Source organism: Rhipicephalus sanguineus, chromosome 4, assembly GCF_013339695.2.
Source record: "Rhipicephalus sanguineus isolate Rsan-2018 chromosome 4, BIME_Rsan_1.4, whole genome shotgun sequence".
NCBI lineage: Eukaryota > Metazoa > Arthropoda > Arachnida > Ixodida > Ixodidae > Rhipicephalus > Rhipicephalus sanguineus.
The window spans coordinates 45,625,910-45,652,587 of record NC_051179.1 but is presented as its reverse complement, the minus strand read 5'-3'; the positions used below and the strand labels follow the sequence as shown (position 1 = coordinate 45,652,587).

Below are 26,678 nucleotides of genomic sequence, written 5' to 3'. Positions count from 1 at the left end.
GAATGCTTGGGTTCGACTCCTGCTAGGATCCTAATTTTCATTCTTTCCATTCGTTGAGTCAACGCTGCCGATGTTGGTTTTCCGTAACGCTATAGCATTTAAGTTAACAATGTCTGTTCTCGCCGTTCCTGGGTAGATATAAACTGTCAATCACCTGTGGCACGACCTATTGGACCTCAATAAAGTTCTTTCATCCATCCATCCATCACCTGTGGCGCATACCCGTACACCGCGGCCCGTGGTAAACGGGTATGTGCCACACGTGTCTAGTGGAAAGGGTTTGACGACGTACGCGACAAGATTTTAACGTTATTCATGTCATGACCCGGCAGTCATATTCGTCAAATCCTCTTACCCTCCCATGCAAATTTTGGTCTACACCAAGTTAAGGAGGTGATCATGAGAGCACCCAGACGTAGGCGGCTAGATAGATAGATAGATAGATAGATAGATACGTAGATAGAAACGCTCAAAGTGCCAGAGGTTCGCTAAGAAATGCTTCGCATTTAAAAAGAAAGAAGATATAGAGAGGGACGCGCACGAATGTAAAGAGGGAGGAGCGAGCTAGCTATCTGATCCCGGCGCATAAAATTTTCCTCGAGGCGCGCGTTTGAAACTCAGTTGCAGCAGTACGGAGGCGGCGCGGGATGAGCGTACTACTTCTGCATTCCCGCGTTGAGGCAGCGAGACGTTGTGTGCCCGTCGAGCTCGGAAATATTTTTGCATATTTATTGCCCGGAAGAACCGACGACTGCGATACAGACGCGAGTGGTGGAGTATTGCGGGGGCTGGAGAGAAAGAAGATGATTCATTCGTCCATCTTTATGCGGCAAGACTCGCTTCCTGCCCCCTCGCCCCCAGCCTCCCATGGCTGGCGCACTCGAGCAACGGGGTGGCGTTTTACTATAACTGCATTTTTTGTTAGTTTGCTTCGGAATTGTACGCAATGATGCCGAGCGAGTAGTGGCGTGACACCATTCTACACTTAATTATTCATTCTGATAGTCAAACGCGTGGCGCATGGCGTTATTAGACTGCAACTCGCATGAATGCATGCAGCACCTCGCATGTATACGGTTTCTTCTTTCCTTCCTTTTTTTTTCGGACGCGAGGCGATGCTTGGTTAAATCGCATGAATAACGAGAAGGCTGTCTTGACGCGCTCAGTTGTTAAAATTGCGGTGCTAGTTGACGGGAACACATAAGGGAGAGAGAAGTCGAAATGAAAAGGTCAGTTCAAGAAAAGGAGTTGGGTGATTCCACGAGAGATCGAACATGCCTGTCCGGTCGCATTTTTTGTTTTGCCTGGGTTTTTTATATGTTGTGTGGGCACATTCAAAGTGCACGGAACTGAAAATTTTATTTCCAAGAAACGCTCCCAGCGCGCCAAAAAAATATTTGAAGGTGGCGGCGCATGCCTCCTGTTTTTGCTCACTGCATTGTTTTCGGATTTCACGGCCGAATTTAGCGCGAACTATAAATGATGTGCCGAAAATTTCTTTTGCTGGTTTTAATACGCATTACTGTGAATTACATCCATGCTTTTTTTATGCCGTCCTCAAAAAGAAGAAAATGTGAAAAAATGGCAAACACGGCCGAAATCAAAAAAGGGTCCTAAGTTTGAGGCGCCTTGGCGCCTTTACTATTTCAAACAGAAACTTGAAAACAGTGTCAAATATAGAAAAGAGCCTTTGCAACATTTATACGGAAGCTGATTTTCCTACGGTCAGCGCAAAAACAAAAAAAAAAATTGTTAAAGAAGCGAGTTTTTTCAAAAAAGTACATTTTCAAAAAATAAAATAAAAAAACTCCGGTCTCAATTTTGACGGCAATTTTTTATCGAAGAGCGCTTATGTCAATGAACACACGGTTTTAATATCATATGTCCTCATTTGCTTTGTTTACGAGATATAACTGGCCAAAGTGACCCTTGCTGTGAGTGCTCACTTCAGTGCGACTGATGGTTGTTAATAGCTTGCATTGTGCGTAAATCGCAGTTTTATTTATTCTGCTGCAGCAGAACCTTGCTCTGGTGACTTTTCGTCAAGAAAAATGTGTTCTCAGATTTTATTTGTGTCTAGCGTGTGCAAAAGTGGGCTGCTGCCGCCCTCTAAATGGCTCACGTGTAAACAGTTTGCAGCCTACAATCTCGCCTACAATCATCAGAGGGAAGATGGGCGCGCCTGTTCAAGATATCAACCGCTTCTTCTTCCTGAAGGAATGCCTGGTCTACCTCATCGCGGTTAGATGTAGACAGGTTTTCCTTGAGGAGCCTAAAGCAATGCAAGCAGACCTCGCAGGTGTCGCGAAGATCCTCAGCCTATGACAGTAGCTTCTGGAGGTAGGCAACAACAAAAAGAGCAAAGAAAAAAATTTGCGCGACGAAAACTTTTTCCTCAGCAATCTTCTTTTTGTGAACGCGTAAATAATCGGCACAGAACAATCGGACGTAGCCATGGGCCGCGCGCATCGCGTGTAGTGAACAGCTAGACCTAGAGCAAGCCGAAACGTTTATACTGAACGGCGCCGCACAAATTATCTCACACCTGCGCAGCTGTCATGAATGCCTTTCCAGAACTGCTTACAGTTTAACATTTTATGACTAAGGGTGTCTAAGCGCTTTGGGCTGTAATATTTAATTTGTAGGCCGCACTCATTGTCAAAACTAAGGGTAATGTCCGTCTGGTGCCACCAATGACCTTTGCTGTCCTCGACGTGGGAAAGCACTTAAGTAAAGTAGCAACAAAACATCATCAATTGGGAAGCTTCGGCCACTCATGGCTTAATCATGCCGCACCGCACGTTTTCTGGCTGCTGAAACGCTGAGGTAAAGGTCGAGATGATACAGGAAGACGTTATCTGCGACGCCGAAAACATGTGATTGCGGGAAGTGAGATAAACGGCTCGGAAATCATTGAGCTAACTTTTTACAAATGTTGTTTAGGCACAATGTGCGTCGAATGGGGAAGATGGTTAGAGCGTACAATGCATGTAATGGAAGGGAAGCAAGCAGGCAGTGAGAAAACAACTGCATAACAGCGCGCCTGCTGATTGTGGCATTTAGTTACAGATTAAGTTGGCCTTCGCTGCATACAGATGCTTTATTCTGTGTGCAAGGAGAGTTTTGACAAAGTGACCTAAACCATGTGTTCGCGGTGTCTCGCGTGCTTCTGATTAACGAATACTGGCGGGTAAGTTGAGGTTGTAAGCTGCAAACTGCGTACGCGTTCGGCCTTTAGAGAGCGGCAGAAGCCTATCCCCACACACGCTAGACATAATTTAAAGTTTGAGAATGCATTTTTCTTGACGACAAGACACCAGAGCAAGGTTTTACTGCAGGAAAATAATTAAAACTAGATTTAAGTGCAATGCAAGCTGATGACAACTATCGATCGCACTGAAGTGAGCACACACAGCAAGGGTAATTATGGCCCGTTAAATCTCGTGAACAAAGCAAATGAGGACATACATATTAACATGGTGTTTTCACTGACATAAGCGCTCTTCGACAAAAAAATGTCAAAATTGAGGCCTGAGTTGTTTTATATTTCGAAAATGTACTTTTTTGAAAAAAAACTCGCTTCTTTAACTATTTTCTTCTTATTTCGCGCTGCCTGTAGGAAAACGATCTTCCGCATAAATGTTGCAAAGGCTCCTTGAAATACTTGGAAAAAAGCATGGATGTAATTAACAGTAATGCGTATTAAAACCAACAAGAAAATTTTCGACACATCGTTTATAGTTCGCGTTAAATTCGGCCGTGAAATCCCAAAACATTGCAGTGAACAAAAACAGGAGGTCTGCGCCGCCACCTTCAAATACTTTTTTGGCACGCTGGGAGCATTTCTTGGAAATAAAATATTGGGTTCCGTGCACTTTGAATGTGCCCACATAACATATAAAAAAACCCAGGCAAAACAAAAATATCGATCGGACAGGCATGTTCGATCTCTCGTGGAATCACCCTTTAGAGGGCGGCAGCAGCCCACTTTCGCACACGGTAGAACCAAATAAAATCTGAGAACACATTTTTTTTTACGAAAAGCCACCAGAGCAAGGTTTTGCTGCAGCAGAATAATTAAAACTGCGATTTACGCACAATGCAAGCTATTAACAACCATCAGTCGCCCTGAAGTGAGCACTCACAGCAAGGGTCACTTTGGTCAGTTATATCTCGTAAACAAAGCAAATGAGGACATATGATATTAAAACCGTGTGTTCATTGACATAAGCGCTCTTCGATAAAAAATTGCCGTCAAAATTGAGACCGGAGTTTTTTTTATTTTATTTTTTGAAAATGTACTTTTTTGAAAAAACTCGCTTCTTTAACTATTTTTTTCTTTTTTTGCGTTGCCCGTAGGAAAATTATCTTCTGTATAAATGTTGCAAAGGCTCTTTTCTATATTTGACACTGTTTTCAAGTTTCTGTTTGAAATAGTAAAGGCGCCAAGGCGCCTCAAACTTAGGACCCTTTTGTGATTTCGGCCGTGTTTGCCATTTTTTCACATCTTCTTCTTAATGAGGACGGCATAAAAAAAGCATGGATGTAATTCACAGTAGTGCGTATTAAAACCAGCAAAAGAAAGTTTCGACACCTCATTTACAGTTCGCGCTAAATTGGGCCGTGAAATCCGAAAACAATGCAGTGAGCAAAAACGGGAGGCATGCGCCGCCACTTTCAAATATTTTTTGGGTGCGCTGGGAGCGTTTCTTGGAAATAAAATTTTCAGTTCCGTGCACTTTGAATGTGCCCACATAACATATAAAAAACCCAGGCAAAACAAAAATTGCGACCGGACAGGCATGTTCGATCTCTCGTGGAATCACCCAGTTGCACTCGACGACAATCGCCATTTCTCGCACGCTTGTGAATATACAGGGTCTTTTCTTTTTAGAAAATACAGATTTTTTATTAAAATGCTATGACAGTCAGGCCCCTGTCGTCTATGCAAAGGAACTCTACGCTTAGGCGGAGAAACTTTGCCGCACCTAAACTTACATTCAAATGAGTAATTAACAAACACTCGTTAACTAACTTTCTAATTATTAACTTTGTGGCAGTTGGTTATATGGAAGAGTTGTAGGGTGTGACAGTTTACGGCATGCCCATTTTTTAAAAATCGCGAAAAACGCACGTAGTTTGAGATAATCACCGAAATTCAAGGCCCCGAGCTAGGCGAAACCGAAACTGAGCGCACCGTGAGCACAGGAAATCCGTCATCCCTGGTACGACAGACCGGAAATTCGAGTGACAACTTTTGAAGAAAGGCGCGTCGCAGCAGAACATGGTCAGGAAAGACGGCAAGTCGTCCCAAATATCCAACAAAGTTGTTTCCCAGTAAAGTTGTTTCCATCCCAAATATCCAAAAGGACATCATATTATTTGCGTTTGGTGTGTAGTGCTTATCTGTTTCTTTAGTGCTGCACCCAAGAAAACTGCAATTTCCACTGTTTCTCGCAAACAAGCGAACGAGTTGTTTGCACTTCTTTCAAGTTTAACAAAGAAACGGAGGACTACTACACACCAAACGCAAAGAATAAGCGGTCCACTTGGGTATTTGAGACGGCTGGCCGTTTTTGCTGACAACGTTCTGCTGCGACGCGTCTTTTTTCAAAAATTATCACGTCAGTTTCCGGTCTGGCGTGACAGGGGTGACAGATTTTCTGCGCTCCCGGTGCACTGAGTTTCGGTTTCGTCTAGATTGGGGCCTTGAATTTCGCTGAATATTATCTCAAATTATGTGGGTTTTTCGCGATTTTTTAAAAAAATGCGCATACCATAAAAATGGGCGTGCCATAAAACGGCACTGCAAGCTTTCTGCACTTCACCTGGTTTTGCACTGCCTCCGCCATCCGCCCACCTTTGACCAAGCTGCAATGTCATGTTATGACGCCATCATGTGACGTCACGTCATGATGGCGTCATAGTTGCGTCATGTTGAGTTCCCTTCTTTTGGCGTTCTGTGACATCATGATGACGTCACATGGCGACGTCAAGTGTATGATTTTTTGCATCACTCGTGCTGACGCCGCCGATGGTCAACCTCTTACGTTTGATGAGGCATCTAAGGCTCCCGCATTAATTTTTTAGTAACCGATCGCATCCCGCCAGTTTTGACACTACTACTTCAGAGTTTCTCCCCGTAACATTAGGCGTCCACCAGTATTCACTATTAGGTCTTTCTGGTACTTTACATAATACTTTTTTATACCCACAACTTATGTAATACCCCGCAAGGCCTCTTTAAGGTAACAAAAATGAAATGACATGAAATGAACTGTCCATGAGCAGCACAAGTGTTACTGTTTGGATTCTATATACAGCTTGCACTGACTTCATTGAAACCGCCATGTTAAAACAGTACAAACATAGTGGGAGGTGATGTTTGTGATGTCACGTTAAAGTTATCGGTACATCGCATGCATGTTCTTTTGTTATTCACGCACAGATGCCAATAAATTTCCGGCAGCGCAGTTATCACTTTGAATCAGGTCAACGCCCACGAGATAGCCTTGACGTCATCAAATTCACCATGTTGGAGCAACGGTATGTTAAGAATCTGTGCCCACGACGTCACGTGTAAGCTCGGTCGACCTCCTCCAGTCCGCGCGATCGCAAGATCGGTTGCGGCCAGGATAGGCACAGTGTGTACGCGGACCTCTTACGCTCTTCTACGCTTACGTTTTTCCTTTCGGGACGCGTAGGGAAACCAAGCATCTCTCGTTCTTCCTTTTATTGCCGTGCGAGATAGAATAAAAGCAGACCTATTGCTTCTGAAAGCTCCCTACACTCAGACCCTCGCGTCACTGCATTCTCCCTTTACTCAATCGAAGAAGAGAAGTACGCAGTTTGTTTCGAGCACGTCACTGCCACGACTCCACTGTTCAATCGATCTTTCGAACCATTAGGCAACCGTTTTCAGAAGAAGCACAAGTAACAGCCATAGTAGGAACAAGAATAAAGAAAGAAAGAACGGAAAAGAAAAAAAAAAAGACGGAGGCTCTCACGCAAATCGGTCTCTCAGAATGATGCGGAATGCCGCGCACGAAACCGGAAAACGTGGAACCGCTGTTTCTTAAAGTCCGATCCAGCGGAGCTCCACTTCTCTCAGTGGCCCGAGAAGACGGCATTGGCGGAGCATTCTTTTTTTTTTTTTGCGATTAAATACACAATGCGGGTTCATAAAAAAGAAAGCGACTTCCTAAAGATAACCTCCGGGGCTCCGGTGCGCCGGGCTTCAGTGGTTCGCCTCGCATGAAGCACCGCTCAAATATTAAAGGGTAACGCGAAACTGTTTTCCTAAAAAAAAAAAAGAGGCAGATAAAAGAAAGTTAATAGAAAACTATCTCTCAAGCGCGGTCCGTTTCATTGGATGACGTCAATTGGGGAGGGTCTGCGTGGAGTTACCGATGATGCGCTTGTTTTTGAGCGGCTTCTGTTCGAAGAACGTGAGTTGGGATGCCGTCCGCTTTGGATAGACACGTTCGTCGTCTGTGGTAGCTCATAAGACAAACACGTTATCATATATATTTAATTAAGCAAGATGGTAAACTGGGCGAGCTGGTTGAGGTGATTTTTGCTGATGCAGCGCGTTACTAAACAGCGCGTGTCCTGCGCACTCTTTGTCTCGTCCTTCTTCTAGTAACGCGCTGTTTCGTCAAAATGAACGTTACCACATAGTTTGAAAGCTCCCAAACCATCTTCGTTAAGTTGTTGAAGGCATGGGACTTCATGCCGGGCACGGATTGTTACAAACAAGCGGAGCAGCGTTTGAACGGTTCAAGTTAACGAGCAACGACATCTAGGTTGGATGGGAGTCTTTCCGTTTGTTTATCTTTCGAGCGTGCTTAAATGGCTTGCTTTGTGCTTCCTGCTTTTTTTACCAGGCTGTTAAAAGGTCGAAGCTTGGTTTCTTCTGTCCGTCCGTCTGACAAACCTTTTCGTTACGCTGACGACGACCGCTGTCGAGTTAAATGTTGTCGTGCCGCCGACATGCCGACTCGTTACCCCTCAGCTCGACCGCCTCCTACACTACGAAAACAAAAATATAAGACAAATTTGTCCACCACCGCGGCACTGCACTGCATGCGTTTCGGAAAATTCTAGTCCTATTAAAAGAGTGCATCTAATAATAAACTAACGTGCATCATATTGTGCAATGAAACAGCCAGAGCATGTCTATTTTTTCACAATCAGAGAAAAGTTTGGTGCGCAGTGGATTATACAGCACATAGGCCTGCTAATATAACTGCGCGAGTACAGTAATCAAATTCGTAATTGAGGCAGGATTCTGAAGTTTATGCAGCATATGAGATGCCATTGAAATGACTTTTCCAAAATGCGCGTAAAATGGAGCTCTTCCTTCGAACTCTTCCTGCGGAAACAACTACCAGGAAGTTGTAAAGTTGCCCTGGGCATAACTGTGATTGAGACAGCCGTCATACTGAGCTACCGAACGATTGATTGATTGACTGCTTGTCTGCTCGAGTGAATGCGAGTACGTGCGTGATTTTGTGAATGTACACTTGTTAACCTCTTTCTCGATGACTTCAACGCCTAGGTTGAAGCGCGTTGCCATGGCACTTGTCCTGAACTCCCGAGGATACATACATCGGCTGAGTAAGATCATACAGCAACGAAGATGTCTTCGCTTTCTGATGAACTGGCGGGTGCAGATCGTCAAATTGTCATCATGATCATCTTACTGGTAAGCGCCATTCCTGCGCCCCTACGCAATATGCTGACACCAGCTGCTCGTAGCGCGTTGTAAATTTTGGGTGCAGTCAATCCGGCTATCGCGTGCCTTCAAAAGTCCAGTGCTTGAAAACTCAAACGGCAGCACCATGGCGCGTCAACAACAAAAGCGACCGTGTCGGGGTGACGTCATAAGTGCCTCCTGTGGAGATAGGTTTGCACTATAGGCTTACCTACGAGCGCGACCGTGTAGGGACGCGACGTTCTCCACTGCCGCTGCGGCCGGGTTCGTCGTTTTCTCCGACACGGCGCAGAAACCACGCACGAGGCAGGGTAACAACAACAACGGGTTTATTAACCCAAGATGCAGCACAGTGCGACACTCACGGGCTTGCAGGCCGTATAGGGAACTCCGCAAGACCGAGCAAGTACGCTTGCCTACGGCGCGACGACTCACGCACGAGGGCCGAAGTCGAACGCACGAACGAGAAGCCGCCTGCTAGAGCAGCGCGTCAACCTCTCGTCAAGGCCTGAGAGCATCTGACGCGGGCAAGCCCGCGCCAGACAGAAGCGAGCTCAAGGGGAAGGGGGTTGTCACTGGCGGCCAATGAGGACAGGCGTTGCGCAGTGACGTAAGCTAGCTTGGTGGCGTGAGCCTGTGAGCATGTCGAGGCATGCCCGGACGCGTGCCCGCGCGCCGGGAAGCCGTAGCATGGCTCGCGCCAGACAAAGAGGCCTGGCGCTGCCGCCGTGGTCGCCATACTGCCGATTAACGGCGGTCTCCGGCGCTCGAGCCGCGCGGGGCCCACACACACGCTAGCTGGGGAACGAGGCGCCAAAGGGGAGGGCGCGCTCGATTCCCACATTCCCCCCTCCTAAAGACCGAGGCCAGCCTGTGAAAGAGGCTGTCCGAGGCCAAGTGGCAAGGTCAGCTCAGCCGCAAGGGGGCTTGCCAACGGGGCAAAGTCCAACAGGGGGGTGCCGTCTTCCCGAAGGTACAAGTCCATAGGTCGGCCATGGCCACGCAAAAGTTCCACCGAAAGTTTCACCACAAGTTCCACCACCGGGGAGAGCCCACCGCCGGGAGAAGGTCCGCAGCCCAGGAGGAACGGGGAAGACTGCACAAGGGCGGGCAGCCAGCCCGCTTGAAGTTCGCCGGACTGGAGAGCTTGGCAGCCGGGAACGTACGAGGCGTGGCTGCCAGTTGCGTGCGGCAGCCAACCGCCGAAAGTCGCTGGGACGGGGGCCACACAGGAACGGTAGGCCGGAACAGCAGGCAGCCAGGAACGGAAGCCGGAGACCACGCTTTGGCCTAGGCCACAGCTTGAGTGGACGGACCAGCCGCCGGGGGCGGCTGCTGAAGCTGCCAGGTGGTTTAGGCAGGGTGGAGGTGGCTGCAGGGCAGAAGGCAGGAACCAGGCCACAGCAGGAAGGACCAGGGAACAGCAGGCCAGCTGGTCAGGAAGAGGCTGGTGGCACGGTAGAGCCAGGCGCAGGGAAGCGCAGGAGTGGACAGAAATGCCCCTGGCATAGCCGGCTTGCCAAAAAGGGGTGCCTGCCTGACAGTGCTGCCCAACAAAGGGGGCGCTTGCCAGGTTATGGCTTGGACAACACGTGAGAGGGTATTTTCGACCAAGAGGGCCTTCTACCACTTCCGGACGTGTCTGGGCACCTTTGCGGTTATTCTCCATTCACTACCATGGTATGGAATAAAGTCCTGCTACCTGCTAGTGGGAGAAAAGTTGCTTAAGTGCGTTTCCACAGGTTGTACCGGTGGCGTGACTTGGGGCCAGCCTTACGGTTTTCCTGCGGTTGTGTGACCGCCTCCCCCTCTACCAAGTCGCTGCTGCAGGCAACGAAAAGGTTTGGGGCGGCTGCATGAGCCCGGGGGCTTGCCCGCACGAGACTTCACGCATTGCCACACGTGGAGTGAAGAGCGTCACGTTTAATGCCTGGCCAGGTAGCAGAGCGGCACAACTTTTGGAAAGTCTTACGGCCACTCGCATGTCCGGCCAACCGCGAGTCGTGGAAATAGCCGAGGGTGGCTTTCCTTAGACTGCGGGGTACCCCCACCTTAAAGGACTCCTGGGGAGCTTCCTCCGGTGGGATGTGGAGCGCAGGAGAACTCCGCCGGCGACAGACAGATGCAAATCGAACGTGCCCGCAGCAACACCAGACTGCGTAAACGGCACACGGCGCCGACAGCAATACCAGACTGTCAATACGCGCCCGCTCCTTGGGAGCACGGCTCTTGGAGCCCAAAACGGATCGCACTGCTGTACCTTTAGTATCTCTTCTCTGCTTAACAGGATACCGGCTGAAGTGACGTGCTCACCCGAGGCGATCGACTCAAAAGTCAATTCGCCGTCGGGGTTCGCTCATTTCGACCCATTGGTGCCAGAGGCACCGGAGTCTACTCGGTGCGATTGCTCTCGGGAGCGGCGGACAGAAGTGTCACACGCTGAAACGAGGGCACGCGACAAGGCGTGAGCCACGACGTTTGAACTCCCGTTCCGGTAGCGCACAACAAAGTTGTATCGCTGCATAGTCAACGCCCAGCGCGCGAGGCGGCCCGAGGGCTCGCGCAAGCGCTTAAGCCAGACGAGCGCCATGGGGTCCGTTTCCTCCACCAATGGCACTCCCTTGACATAGCAGACAAGCTTCCGGCGAGCGAAATCTCGTGTGGCGTCCCGAACTTAAAAGGCAGCTGTAGCCACTCCGAGGGTTGCAAGCGGTTGTAGGGCGCCGAAAGGGACGACCCCGTAGCCACCGCTTGGGAAGTCATTCACGATACCCGTGCCCGCGAGAAAGACGTGACCGAGGATCACGGGCCGCGAAAGACCAGGGAGATGCACACAGCGCTGTCGGCGCGCGCGATTCTCCCAACGCACAACCAACCGCGAAGCACCGCATGAAACAGCTGTTCTGCTCGCGAGATGGAAGGCACAGTTTTTGCCGGAGCCGCGCCGCAGTTCTGTGCAGCGCTAAATGCTCCGAGGCAGGCGCCGCCGTTGTAGGGTCGTGCGCCTGTTCTCCGCCATGCACGCCATACCCAAAGAGGCCAATAAACGGCACGGAGAAGAGTAGGGTTTCCGCACCGACGGATGCATGATGCCTCATACGACAGGCAAACGAATCGACAACGGAGCACGGTGGCTCACATTTGCCGAAAGCGTCGCCAAGGCGCGCATAACGCGGCGACGGTGTCGCCTATGCGAGCTGCCTCGCGGACGACATTGTCAACCCTTTACACTCGTGACAGCGATGGGCCAGCGAGCGTGTGAATGCCAGCACCATGTGTCCTAGGCAGGGACGCTCTGGTGCGGCGGGTTAATCACTCAGCTGTGCTGCTAACAAAGAAAGGCCAGCGAGCGGAGACGACGCATTGGAGGGGCCCGAAAGCACGTACTCCGCGTGTGTCTCGACCAGCTGAGAAAACCCGAAACTGGCTAGGCTAGGACTGTAGTCCACATTCGAGCGGTCATCACCAAAGGAGGCCCCAAAGACGTGATCTCTCCCGGTGGCCGAAAGCCGAGGGCCGCTAAGGCGAGCTTACCTCGTGCTATCGGCGTCGTCCGCATCGAACGAGATCAAGTCCGTAGCCACGGGATCAAGCAGGAACGAGCGCCTCGACGGGGACTGCTCTGATGCCATGCCGAAACCAAGTTGGGCGCCAGTTATGTGGAGATAGGTTTGTACTAGGCTTACCTACGAGCGCGACCGTGTAGGGACGCGACGTTCTCCACTGCCGCTGCGTGCGACGACGCTGCGGCCGGGTTCGTCGTTTTCTCCGACACGGCGCAGAAACCACGCACGAGGCAGGGTAACAACAACAACGGGTTTATTAACCCAAGAGGCAGCACAGTGCGACACTCACGGGCTTGCAGGCCGTATAGGGAACTCCGCAAGACCGAGCAAGTACGCTTGCCTACGGCGCGACGACTCACGCACGAGGGCCGAAGTCGAACGCACGAACGAGAAGCCGCCTGCTAGAGCAGCGCGTCAACCTCTCGTCAAGGCCTGAGAGCATCTGACATAATCTGACGCGGGCAAGCCCGCGCCAGACAGAAGCGAGCTCAAGGAGGAAGGGGTTTGTCACTGGCGGCCAATGAGGACAGGCGTTGCGCAGTGACGTAAGCTAGCTTGGTGGCGTGAGCCTGTGAGCATGTCGAGGCATGCCCGGACGCGTGCCCGCGCGCCGGGAAGCCGAAGCATGGCTCGCGCCAGACAAAGAGGCCTGGCGCTGCCGCCGTGGTCGCCATACTGCCGATTAACGACGGTCTCCGGCGCTCGAGCCGCGCGGGGCCCACACACACGCTAGCTGGGGAACGAGGCGCCAAAGGAGAGGGCGCGCTCGATTTCCACACTCCTTGTACCAATGGAAAGTGAGGGACTCCATTAACCGCTGCAATGGTGGCCGCATCCACAGTTGACTTTCCCTTCTCACTACCTCTTTCCCTTTCCCAGTGCAAGGTAGCCAACCGTGCACAGTCCTGGTTAACCTCTGTGCATTTTAATTTATTGTCCCATTCCTCCTCCTTCTTACGAAAGCTTCACTAGACGAAATTTCTTCACGAGGCGAACATAGTTACACCCGTTTATGTATACTACGCATACTCGTTGCCCCAGAGACGCTACTTCGTCTCTTGTATGAGTGCCCCGCTCTGGTCTCTGATAGGGACAAACTCAACAGTGACTACCGCTCTTGGGGCTGTCCTTGTGACACTGTCGAGAAAATCCTTCATCCCCGCGGTCGCAGGACTCAGCGCTAAGTTTCCGTGCAGAACGTACTTGACTTCGCGTACCAGACGAATCTCCGCGGGCGACTCCGACGTGGTGCGTCACGTCCGCGGACCTGACCGAGTGGTGACGGCCGCCTGTCCTTCCTCTCCCCGGAACTTTTTATCGCTCTTGCTACTTCCTCTATCTCTCTCTATTCCCACTTCCCTCCCCGCACAGTGTGGTTGAGGTGTCCTCCCCGATGACAGACAGTTACTACACTGTGCAATTTTCTCTTCCCCACTCTTTCACAATCACAAGAACCTCACTCACTCACTCACTCACTCACTCACTCACTCACTCACTCACTCACTCACTCACTCACTCACTCACTCACTCACTCACTCACTCACTCACTCACTCACTCACTCACTCACTCACTCACTCACTCACTCACTCACTCACTCACTCACTCACTCACTCACTCACTCACTCACTCACTCACTCACTCACTTCTCCCTTCCCGTACACCGCGGTTGAGGTGTCCTCCCCGTCGAGGGAAGTTACTACACTGTACAATTTTATCTCCTCGCCTATCAGAAGAATCCCATTCTCTCAATGCGGCCGGGTACGTGGAATACACGACATCGTGCCGGTCAAGATAACGCCACCGTCACGCAGTCAGGTACACCGACGGCGAGACACTTAATTTTCCGGTGATGCTAACTCCGGGCTCACCACTTACTACGACGACAAAGAAGCGAGCTTTACGACCCTCGAGTTTTAGGAGGACGATAAAAGACAAATGCGAAGCACGCTTTTACAGCGAGCCCACAACGTACCGTGGAGAAGAGAAAATTGCCTCGAAATTCTCTGATGGGAAGTTGGAACTGCCGTAGTGTGTAAAGCACATAACAGAGTGAGGCGAGGGCACACTAGTTACAAACTTATTTTGTTACATCGTCATGAGAGTGAATAGCTGAACTGCTAGTCAAAATAAACGACGTGGAGATATCCTTTAACCAACGTTAGTCGGTGGTGGCAACAACTAACGCAAGCACAAGCACGAATGTGCATAAACGTTGGTTCAACTCCTCCCCCTCTTTTTTTTGAAAAATATTTCTCGCTACACCCCTGTTCGGCAATACTTCGCGTGTCCGAGCAAGTACGGTGGGTGGAATTCACACGAACCACGCGCTGGGTTCAGAATTAATTACTGTTTCCGCGTATATTTCGCCTTGATTATAGTTTTATACGATGGTTCGCCGCAGGCACAAATTTGCATCGCTAGGTAATCTTCTTCTCGACAATATTGCCCGGAAAATGGCTTTTTTTAAAAGCTGACCCGGAAAACTGATCGTAAAACTATTTCGGAAACCTCGGTCTACGTCCTACAAAATGTTTGGCGCTAAACAACAACAACAACAGCAGGAACATCAAAAAGACAATAACGCCTCGTTGCTATAACGTATCCCTTTCCATTCCACTTTCGCTAAAATGCGCATAAATACACTTCCTTTTTTTTTTCAAGGCGTTCCCTGCTAGAGAAAGAGAGAGAGAGAGACGCGCTTTAGTTAGCCGAACGTGTGCATCGCCACAAAGGGGAGATTTTACGAGCGGCTGGGGACGTGCAGTGAAGCTGACAGAACAGGATGAAGGAAAGAAAAAAAAGAACGCCTCGCGTTCATTTCAAAGGATGCCGCGACGAACAACAGACAACCACTTCACGCAGAAAGCCTCTCAACGCTGTTTACATAGCGAAGCAAGACCCTTGAGGAACTAACTCGTAAAGGAAGAAAGAACGAAAGAAAAAAAAAAACATTGATTTTCGCGGAGAGAATGATGAACAATGCGTGAGGTGGAGCTTCAAATAAACGTTCTCCCTTTGCGATGCTGTTTTTGAAACAAAGTTATTTTTCTAGCGACGGCTTTTTTTCTTAATTGCATGATTTACCAACGGTTAATTAATCGTTGAATGGGTGGCTATCCCCCAGTGTGCGACCTAAAGAACTAGAAACGTTCACTGCTGCGCACGCTACGAAAACAGCGAAAAAGAAAAAGAAATAACAGAGACGTTTACGCACTTCTGCCAAGTATGCAGTAGATGCGTTGTGCCGTCTGGATACATACATACATACATACATACATACATACATACATACATACATACATACATACATACATACATACATACATACATACATACATACATACATACATACATACATACATACATACATACATACATACATACATACATACATATAATACCACATAGGCGAACACAAAAGAGCATACTAAACGTTACATATATGTAATATTTCTTTCTTTAGAGAAGGTTATGTGGGCTTCAAAAGCTCAACGCTGCAATCACTCTTACTGGCGTAAGATTATTCCAAGGCACTCCTTTACACAGCGTCTCGCGCAAATAGCGCGTGGCGTCGTAACGTTTAATGCAACACGATCGATCAAAGGCATCATGTTACAGTTCCTGGCAGAAATAGGAGCAGCACTTTGGTGCCGATCGAATCGGGACCCCTTAATATGCTCCCCTTAATTATCGCGCATGGATGTGTAATCTACTTTGATACTGTAGCGTTATAGATTACACACCGTGTGTGCAGGTGTTGACAACAAAAATGTGAGAGGGCTGAGCCCAGAAGCAATGTAATTAAAGATATTGATAAGCTGATTTTTATAATGATATTGTGCGGTACAGATCCTTCAGGCATAACTCACGACGAGCGGTGCCCGGGCTTGCTCTTGTTTTGCGCGCCTCTTTGAGCTTTTTGAAATGCCTATAGCAGTCGCATGTAGTCTTCACGAAGACATTTTCCTGTATAACATGGTTTAACTCCCGTTCTCAACACTGAGCCCTTTTGCTTGCTGCTCACGTATATAAATTTATGCAAATGAGAGAAAACTGGAAGGGTCTCATGAACAAACAGCAATACTACCGCATAAAAGATGAATATGTGAAGGAACGTAAAGTACGCAGCGGTTGGCGAACACAACAACAACAAAAAAAGCGTAAAAATAACAAATCAAGGAAAAGAAGATAAGGGAAAAAAGGAGAAGTTCGTGTCCGCCTAGGCACGCAAGTCGACCACGTGCCACATTTAGTGCGAGAAAAGCTAAAGAAAAGAAGTAAGCTTCGTTGGAATGTCCGTTAATTACGAAGCGTGGTAGTCGATAAGAGAGGCTGATTAAATTTGATTGAGGCTATCGACACTTCCGGTCCCGGAGTTTGTAAAACAATTTAAGGTGGGAGTCGACAAGGAAAAGGCTGGACGTTAATTAGGTTATCCTTCCGCCTCTTATTTTTACTCTCTCTCTCTTTTTTTTTTACTCGAGGGAAGCATAAATCAATCTTCTGCGGTCAACTGAAAGAGAGTTTTCTTTTTTTCGAGCTGCGCCTTGCAGAGTGTGCTTGTCGAAGGTAGAGAATATAATGAAAAAAAAAAAAAACAACAATTAAACTTAATGCAATTTAAACGGGAGGCAAATGAGATCATGTGCGAACCGCAATCTAAAAGTGCGTGGTAACATGGAAGAACTAAAAAAGGAGTCATCGCACGCGCAAAATAAAACAAGAAACAACCTTTAAGGTATTCTTTATACGCCAGGGATCATACGTGCACATTGGACTTCTGATAATTTTTTTCTTTTCTTATTCTTTTATTCTTTCCTGTTTTTCCTGCTTTTGTTTTTTTTTTTCAATATTAATATCATGATGATGGGATAGCCCGTTCTAACGTAGCCTACCTTCCCATGTTTTGCATATATGAATAAACAAAAACTTAGAAAAGACTAATAAAGAATATTAAGAAGCTGAAAGTAGGAAATCGAGATTCGAGGAGAGAGTAATGGCGCAAGGAAATTAAGATAGCCTGGACGAGCAGGACAAGGTTAAACCGCATCGATTACAATGGCGAGAAACGGAAGCAGCGATAAGTATAGCGATAATAAGAGACACCACAAAGGAGGGATCTTACAAAGACATGAACGTAAGCCGAAAACAACCTGCTGAGTACAAGACATGAGCGAGAGAAAAAAAAATAATTAAATAAGTAGCAAGTGGGATCGGAGCAAGGAAAGTACGTAGAGAAGGTTGAACTGGAGGTCGGAGTTAGAAGGTAGAGGGAGATAACACGATGCGTTCAGGCTTGAAAAGGGATGAGCGCACGAAACGCGAGACTTAGAACAGTCTCGCTACAGCTTAAAGGGGCCCTGCAACACTTTTTCAGCATGGTCAGAAAACGCTGCCGATCGGTAGTCGAGGCTCTTGAGAACACGTGGGCCAAACATTATAGCGCAGGACGCGGCCTGGAATTGACAATTCTGAAAGTCAGCGAGAAATCGTTACCTCTTCTCTCGGCAAAATGATGCCGTAAACACAAATGACCGCGCAATAAACCCAATGTCACACGACCGTCGGCTGATTTGAGCAACGTGAGCTGCATAGTTACTGCGGCCGCCGCGGGATGACGCCACCTGCCCGCGCGCTCTCTCGCGATCACAGTGAAATTAAGCCGCGCGTTCGTAGAAAGAAAGAAAAGAAAGTGCTCAAGGTCGTGACGCGCGCTGACGAACGGACGCATTTTCTTGCCCCCTTCTCTCAACCCCCTCCCTGCGTAGCTTTCAGCACGCTCGCTGGTATGAAAAGAGAGAGAAAGCGCTTGAAGCGTGCGAGAAATTCCTGCTACGGATTCTTGACGGATTCTTGACGGATTAAAAAAGAAATTTGCGGGTGTCGACTCGTGAGGCAATCAGCTCTTTTAATAAAGTCATTCGATGATTACTTGGAAGAAGTTTTGCAGGGCTCACTTTGGATAGTTGAGACAGTTAATGCCTCCGAGAATAGTGGTACATAGTACACACTTTTTGGGCTAGTTGGTTCGGTACATTCTCTGAAGCCATAGCGTCGAAAACACAGGGACCAAGGAAGAGGACATGACGTGCGCTACTCACAACTCTTGAGTAGCGTTGTTAGTAGTGCACGTCGTGTGCTCTTCCGTGGTCCCCGTGTTTTCGACGCTATGGCTTCAGAGAATGGTGTATAGTGTTCGCGCTGAAGAGGGTTATAGTGTTCGCACTGAAATGGAGTACACGCTGCTTAAGGCAATAGAGTTGCGATCTGGGTCGGTTGGGAAAAAACTTAGAGGACGCTTGAGCTTCGCCTTCAAGAGTAGAACGCGATAGCGTAATCGGCCCCGTGCGCATCGTCAGCTCAATTGCTAGCCTGCCTTCGGTTCTCGGTGCATGCCTCAACCGTGCCGTGAGGAAACGAATGACTGTGCGCGTAACATTGGCCGTTTCAAACTATCCTAGAATGGCCTACTGCAAGGTACAGTTTTGAAGTGCCCACAGCGCCATAAATCTTCCTTTTGCGAGTCAACGAAGAGCACACTACGCGTCCGTAAGCCAACACGCCAACCTACGCACCTGCTCACTTTGTTCATGCCTTTGCAAATGATGATGATTAAATATGTCTGAGCGCTTTGTAATGGGTGGGCTTTTAAAACACCCACTCGTTGCTCAATTCACATGTTTTGATGCCTGTCGCGATTATACGCTTCTGCCACGCAATATTACATGCGCTAAGCAGACTCCTTCCACTACATGACATTCGTATAGTGTTTTTTTTTTTTCGAAGCAGTTTCAAGCAATAGCGCGGTTCTGTGGTAGAACACCTGCTTGCCACGCAGACGGCCTGGTTTCGATTCTGACTGGAACGTATGTTTTTTATTATTTATTTTATTTGCATCTGTCTCGATTTTACGGTCACGACAAGATGGTATTTTTCGCTCACAACCAACAACGCGACACCTAAGCCGGAATTTCTGCAAAACGAGCTCTTTTACGCTCTTGCGTTAATATGCCTAAGTTGTGAACCAGGCAAAAGAGGAAACTTATAGGAGAGAAGTATACGTTGTTATAACTTGCTGTTGGGCTAGTTGGTAAATCATCATATTGAAGTAAACTTGGCACCGACTTGGCATTCCCTAATTCACGCACACATTCATACACGCATATACGCAAGAGTACACGTTACATATACGCAAGAATGTACGCAAGAACGAATATACGTATACGAATCTTGCGTATACGAATATACACAAGTACACGAGTGTGTTCCTGTGTATGTGCGTATGTGACGGTGTGTGCGAAAGAGGGAATGCCAAGTTGCGCCAAGTTTTCTTCAATATGAGGAGAGAAGTGGCACACCAACGACGGGTGTGTGGCTTAGCCCTTTCAGATGCCACCTATGAAGACCTGTCTGCAAATGCGTCAAATCGATACAACCTTATTTCAAGGCACTCGATATTCTATTGCAACAAAAATAATGTCATAATACGCTAATTTATGTGTGTTATAGTGATTGTTCCCAATTAAATTGTAATTAAATATATATTTATTCTGGAGTCAGTTCATGCCTTGTTTTTGCATAAATAGGATCAAATCTCAGGCTAGAAATATAGAGCGAAGCTCGTTTTCGGTTATGTAAATTTTGAGCAAAGAAAAATTACACTTTAAACGTGGCTTGCGGGAAGCGGCATGTCGAACGACTCGTCGAAGGTGGTCAGCAAAGTAATCGTATGCAACAGTACACTGCAAAATGAAGTTAAATGAGGACAAATTTATTATGCAGGAGGTTCAGTTATACTAAAGCTCAATGTATCTGGCTCTTTCTTAGCCCCTAGTCGATACCACGAACAAGAAAGAAGTGATGTACACAATTGTGTACATAGCGTTCAGAGAGTTAGGGCAGTCTCATCCACTGATTGATTGATTGATTGATTGATTGATTGATTGATTGATTGATTGATTGATTGATTGATTGATTGATTGATTGATTGATTGATTGATTGACCGACATTAAGGTGAAGGACATTCTTGCGAATTTGGCAAAAAGTCGATTCGCCTGTTATCGACCTGAGTCATTCTACAGGAATAATTACAAAAGGAGAATGTTTCAGGCCAGCGTAGACGAGAAATGCCTATATGCAACGCGCAAATTTAATGGTTGATGAATATGAACTAGATGAAAATCAGTGAACACAGCGAGAGAGAGAGAGAGAGAGAGAGGATGATGTTTGGGGAGGAAGATAAGGAAGAAAAGTAAATGAGGAAGTCATAGAAGTGAAGATGGGGTGGGATAAGAAAAGAAGGAAGAGCGGAATGAAAGAAAAAAAAAGGAAAGAAATAATGAGGAGAAATAATCAAGAGCGAAGAAAGAACAGTACAATATCGAAAGCAGCAAAGAAAACGAATAATACGAGAACGAATGAATGCGCAAATGAAGAAAAAAAAAGGAAATAAGTGACAGAAATAAAGCAACGCACCAAGGAAGGTACCAAGTTAGCAAGGAATGAAATAATGAACGAGGAGACTGATATATGAATTTTTATTTTTACGAAATAATTATCGGCGAAACAGAAGAGGGAAGGAAACAATGTAAAATTTGTGAAAGGAGGCGGGAGGAATGAAGTAGCGGGAAGAAGCAAAACGCCTCGTGGCGGTGAAATTGGGCGGAAAGGCAAGCGGCCGACAACCACAACAATAAGATGAGGTCGGAAGCACGTTCCCGAAGGGAAACACGCGTGGGTTTACCGAGGAACTAGACGAGAGGGGAAAAAGGGGAAAAAAAAGAAAAAAAAAAACGTTGGCAACGAGCGAGGGGCCGCCAGGCAGCTAGCGCTTTCGAGTAGTGGAAGAGTCGGCTGGAAGTTGCTCCGCTTTGTTAAGCGAAAAAGAAAAAAAAAAAAAACGAGAACGCGTGCGTGCGCGCACGTTCGTCTACATGCGCTTCGTGCAGAAGAATTGGATTACAGAGGAGATAGAAATCAAGAAGCATTGGGATAATAAATGGAAAAGACGAAATGAAAAAAAAAACACAAAAAACAAGGGGTAAATAAACAAATTAGCGTGAGTTACGAAAAGAAGCATGAATGGGCGAGGCGAAATAATAGATACGTTTCTTCCCTCATGGAATATTCTCTTTATTCATTATTTTTTTATTTCTTCCTCGCATGCACGGCATCTTCGTTGGTACCGTGGTCAATTTCTTTTATTTATCCACTTTTCTTCTTCCTTCATTCACTAATTCATTCATCCTTTGGTTTGTTTCGTTGTTTCCTACATAAATGACGAGATGCAAGAAACGTCAAGAAATACATCAGCTTGTAGAAACGGGGTGGCAGTTTATTTGTTTATTTATGTACAAATACCTGGCAGGCTCCACGTAAGAGTATTATGCGAGGGGGGCTAGAGAATGTCCTTTTTTAGCAATATCACAGAAACAGACAAAAGGAACTCAAAAACTAGGTATTATACAATGGCAAAATGGAAGAGATGTGGTACAACATACGCTGTATTATTGTAGCAATAAAACACCTATGTCTTAATATGTATTATTGTAGTAATAAAATACGTATGTTTTAATATGTATGTTTTATACATATTAAACTTAGATTTAAGGGCGAAGCATGCCCCGCCGGCTCTCACTTTCCGGTCTCTGTATCTCCCTCTCTCTTTTACCTTTCGTTTCGTCTCTGGTTCCCTTCTTTAACCGCGGAGCTCTTTATGTCAGCCGTTGGTTGTAATCCGTCCTTAGAAAATTATCGTCATCGTGAACAGGCACGCGCTATGTTCGTCCTCTTCTTCGTCTTCTGCTTCGTTCACAGAACACGTGCGCCGATTTGAGCGGCACACGATTCTGGCAACTCTGATGGGTGAAAGAACGAGTACAAAGAGAAAGAGAGAAAGAAAAGAAAGAAAGAGAGAAAATTCTTGGCGAAAAACATTTCTGAATGAGGCGGGATTCGAACGCGTGCACCCACAATTCGAAGGCGAACATCGTAACCACTCGGCTACCCAGGCACGCTAGCAGAGCATAACGTAGCCTTGTATAGTATAGTACAACGGGGGGTTGGAAAGGGAGGTGAGGGTGAGGAGGTGGGGAGAGAGCAACGCATATCATCCAAAGTTAGAGATGTAGAGAGAAAGAAAGAGGAAGCGAGAAATAGAGAGAGAGAGAGAGAGAGAGAGAGAGAGACAAAAAAGATATAAAGAGCGAGAAAGATAAAGAAAGAAATAGAAAGAATACGAGACAAAAAAAAATAAATAGAAAAGAAACAGAGAGAAAGAGAGAGAAAAAGAAAAATAAACAGGAAAAAGATAGGCCGCCCAGTTCCGCTGTTCCTTCAGGCTTGGCACCACTTGTGCGAAACTGTCTGATTTTTTTTGTTTTTGTTTTTAGAGTGTTCGCACAAGCTTCTTTCCTCTCTCTCTCTCTTTCTCATTCTTTCATTCATCTACCTTCATTCTGTTCTTTTTTCCGTTGCTTCCTTCTCTCCACGAATTCCTGATCCATTCGAGCTCACGCACGAGCCGCCCGTCGGCTGGGCCTCTTTTTTTTTTTTTTCCTTGCGGGCAGCAAACGGCAGCTTCTGCGTCGCTCGGCGCGCTGTATGTCTACGTGACTATGGCGAACCTTCCACAAAAGCACGGAAGTTATGTTCCACGTGTGTGTGTGCGCGCTCCGCGGAACGCCCATGCCATCACTACTTCTACAACGCCACTACCACCACCGCACCGCCGCCGCCGCAACGGCAACCCAAAACTCATTTCGAAGCCACTTTCTCTGGCCTTCTTTCCTTTTCTTTCTTTTTTGCTGTGTAAACATTTCATTTCGTTTTTTTCTTCCTCTTGCCCATACGCCTGTACAATGCGTCGCCCCCGCTTTATCAATTTCGTACCGACCGTGTCCTGCGTTCTTGAATTATTGTCGTACTTGAAGCATTTTTTAAATTATATGCTGTTTAGGAGCTGCTGTCGCTTTTATATAGCACGGGCTACTCCTTTTCACAGATAAAGTAATTCGTGAAAATTGCAGCAATGAAAGAAAGGTACACAAAAGAGCACCTAGGGAGAGTTCATGTACGCGTAAGTCGGTCAATCCACGAAGCTTATTATGTTTAGGCTATTGTGTTTTTTTTATGTGAATGCAATAATTTGTTGTTGTTTTTTCTTTCCCCTTCCTTTTCTTCATATGGCTGCTTCCTCCTTGTCATTGTCAGTATTTCGGAGTGTATTCCGTATTTTACGCTGTTGCATGCGCCGTTACACAAGGAGTTAGTGAAAGAATTACCGAAACAAAACAAAAACGTGAGACACTCTGCGAGCGATGCGCAACACAGCTACTACTACTACACGTGCGTTACAGTGCTTGCTACTGCGCATCGTAACAGCTAAAGCCTCACCAACCGATCCCCATTTCGAGCTCTGCTTACTTTAACGTCGTAACGGTTGATAGAGAAATTTTTCGGTTTTCCTAGCCCGCGGGCGTTGGCCGCGCCGTGCGTGCCGGCGGCCCACCTACGTCACCGCGTTTATTTCGTTCTCCGCGTGGCCGCTCGGCGTTGCATCTCAGCGGTATCGAGGATATATGTGTATCATGAAAGCGCATTACTTTTTTTATTTTGTTTGTTTGCTTCTTTCTTTCTCTTTTGCGCTCTGGAGAACGGTGTGCAGCGCGGGCCATCGCCTCACTGCGCAAGCCAGTCACTCGCACAGTGGTGGACGATGACGGTGGCCGTATACGATGGAGAAAAAAAAAAAAAAAAAGAAGCGTGTATTACATTCAGGAGATCCAGAAGATTCTGTGCCTCCTCTCACGCTGCCGCTCTCTGATTCCTTGCGTCTATTCCTTCCGCTTTTTTTCGGTCTCATATTCCTTTCTGTCAGTGACAGCTCCCTAGGTCGTAGATAAGGTATCGTCTGAACAGTTGTAACCCTGGGATCTTCAACAGTTAGTTAGTTAGTTAGTTAGTTAGTTAGTTAGTTAGTTAGTTAGTTAGTTAGTTAGTTAGTTAGTTAGTTAGTTAGTTAGTTAGTTAGTTAGTTAGTTAGTTAGTTAGTTAGTTAGTTAGTTAGTTGACAAAACAGAAATGCAAGAAAACACTTTTTTTTGCCTTTTCGTCTCGGACGTTTCCATCAGAGTTCTGGCGCATGCGCCGTAGAAGTCCAAGTTATTCTTCGCATCTAGTTCAATTTAATTGCAGATTGAGCGTCTTTCAAGTACCTGTGTTCCTTTCGTTTGTTGTTTGGTTGGTTAAACTTTATTTGTAGTCCTGAGAGACGCGACTAGCGTGCAGTGGGCTGCTTTCACGTTGGGACGGGCAGGCAAAACCCGACCGCCGCATCGTGGGCCCTGCGCACGACCTAAAGCTGATCTCCGTTATTGGGAGCTTCTGATAGCGGAGCACCAATTGGCTTGGTTGGTTTGATCGCCGCCCAGTAACGAGGGACGTCGCCCGAGCATGTGCTCTAAACTATCTACCTCCCCGCAACGGGGGCACGAGCTGCTAGTGCAAGTATCCGGATAAATCTTGTGAAATAAAGCCAAATTTGGGTACGAACCCGTCTGTAAGAGCCTAAGTGTCGTTGTGTGGGATCTGTGTAATTTTCTGCGAGGAAGGGGTTAGACCGTCCTGCCTAGGTAGAAGTGCTGTGAAATCTCATTGTATGTGGCGGGCGTAAAGGTGAGAAAAATCCCCGAACAGGAGGCGTCGCCAGAGACAACGTTTCGACGAGCGGTCTCGTCTTCTTCAAGGAAGCAACGGCCTTGAAGCAACTGCCTTCTTCAAGTAAGCAACTGCCTTGAAGATAAGAGGATCACTTGTCGAAACGTGGGCTCTAGCGACGATCCCTGTTGGAGGGTTTTTCATCTTCTCAAGTGTACACCTTCTCCTGAACTTCTACCTTGTTTGGATGTCATCAGTGCAGTTATTCATCGGAAATGCTCCGCTATTCATCCTAAGAACGTCAAATCAACTATAGCCCAACGCTTCACGCTTCTTCTAATCAGGCCTTCTCACACCCTCTCTTAATATTATACCCGTCTCATAATGCGTTGCTCGGACACATGCAACGCAAAACACGGAATGGCCTCAAGTTCGTCAGGAACGGGGGCGAGACCCCTGAGGTAACCAAGAGTTCCTCTAAATGCACCGTATAACCAATGAAACCAACATACAATTAAGCCAAGGAAACCTTACGGGAAATTATTTGTTGTTTTACGTGTAGTCTAATGAATATGACATATGTCGAAAGGAATTAAAGTGGACAAAAAACACCCTTTACGTCGGTGGGGTCCGAACCCACAACCTTCGAATTACGCGTCCGATGTTCTATAAATTGAGCTACGACGGAGGGCGCTCCCTCGTCCACTTTGTTCCGCATGTATGCGCGTTTAATCCCTGGCAGTGTTAGCCAGCGCCACTCGAAGCCGAGGCGGTGAGTGTGGAACGCTTTTTGCCATAGGGCGTCACGTGGCACGTGATCTTTTCACGACATGGCAGATGACGAATAAACCCACGCATGCTGCCTAAGGCGTAAAGTCTGCCTGGACGAAGCCCTCCTATATATGAAAAGTACGAAAGAGGGCGAATCGCTCGAGAGTCTCGTTTCTTTGTTAGACAGAACTAATGAAACAAATAGACAGTGAAGCTAAGGAAGATATAGGGGACATTATTCGTTCTCAGTGCATCGTAGTGATTTCTAAGTGCGACTCACCGGAGAATAGAGATGCGATGGCGGCGATGATGAAGGAGAAGATGACCCCCGGGCCGGCGAAGTTCCTCGCCACCATGCCGGCCACCAGGTACATGCCGGTGCCCACGCAGCTGCCCACGCCCAGGGAGGTCAGGTCCAGCGTCGTCAGGCAACGCTGCGCAAGGGCAGTCGCGCATGCGGTTAGACTATGTATGCGAGACACTGAATTAAGGTTTCTCGCTTAAAAACAAGAAAAGCGTGAGCGCCAAAGAGACCCTAAACCACTCCGAGTGCAAGGACGAGAGAGTGACTTCTTACTAGCCTTCACTACCCTTCCTACAGGCACTATATCCTCCTTGCTACCTATTCCTTCATAAAACACGTGGACAACGTCAGCACTAAAAGCGTTGAGTCTAGTGGGATTTCGCGCTTTCCGGCTACACGCGCTGCTATCTCCGCTTGACGCAATCGAAAACGCACAAAACAAAGTGAAAACAGTTGATCGCGCACGACAGCCGTGCGAGACGAGGCAGAACGGACGTCCGGGTGCGTGGCAAAGCAGGGTAAGAGATAATTTGCAACTGATATTTCTCGTATATGGACAGACAGAGAGCTTATTTCTTCATGACGACACGTGAACAGACTGCTGGCGATACGAATAGCGCCGAAAAGACGGGAAACGCCAGGAGATAATAGCGCGCACGTTC

At 47.3% G+C, this 26,678-nt stretch overlaps 1 protein-coding gene across 1 annotated transcript in view; it reads right to left on the bottom strand.

Moving 5' to 3' along the window:
- LOC119389885 (probable cationic amino acid transporter) overlaps positions 1-26,678 on the bottom strand; it is a 147,054-nt gene that overhangs the window by 41,800 nt on the left and 78,576 nt on the right. The window contains exon 2 of the mRNA XM_037657301.2: positions 25,993-26,146. Coding sequence (XP_037513229.1) covers positions 25,993-26,146 — 154 coding nt within the window. The remainder of the gene's footprint in view (positions 1-25,992; positions 26,147-26,678) is intronic.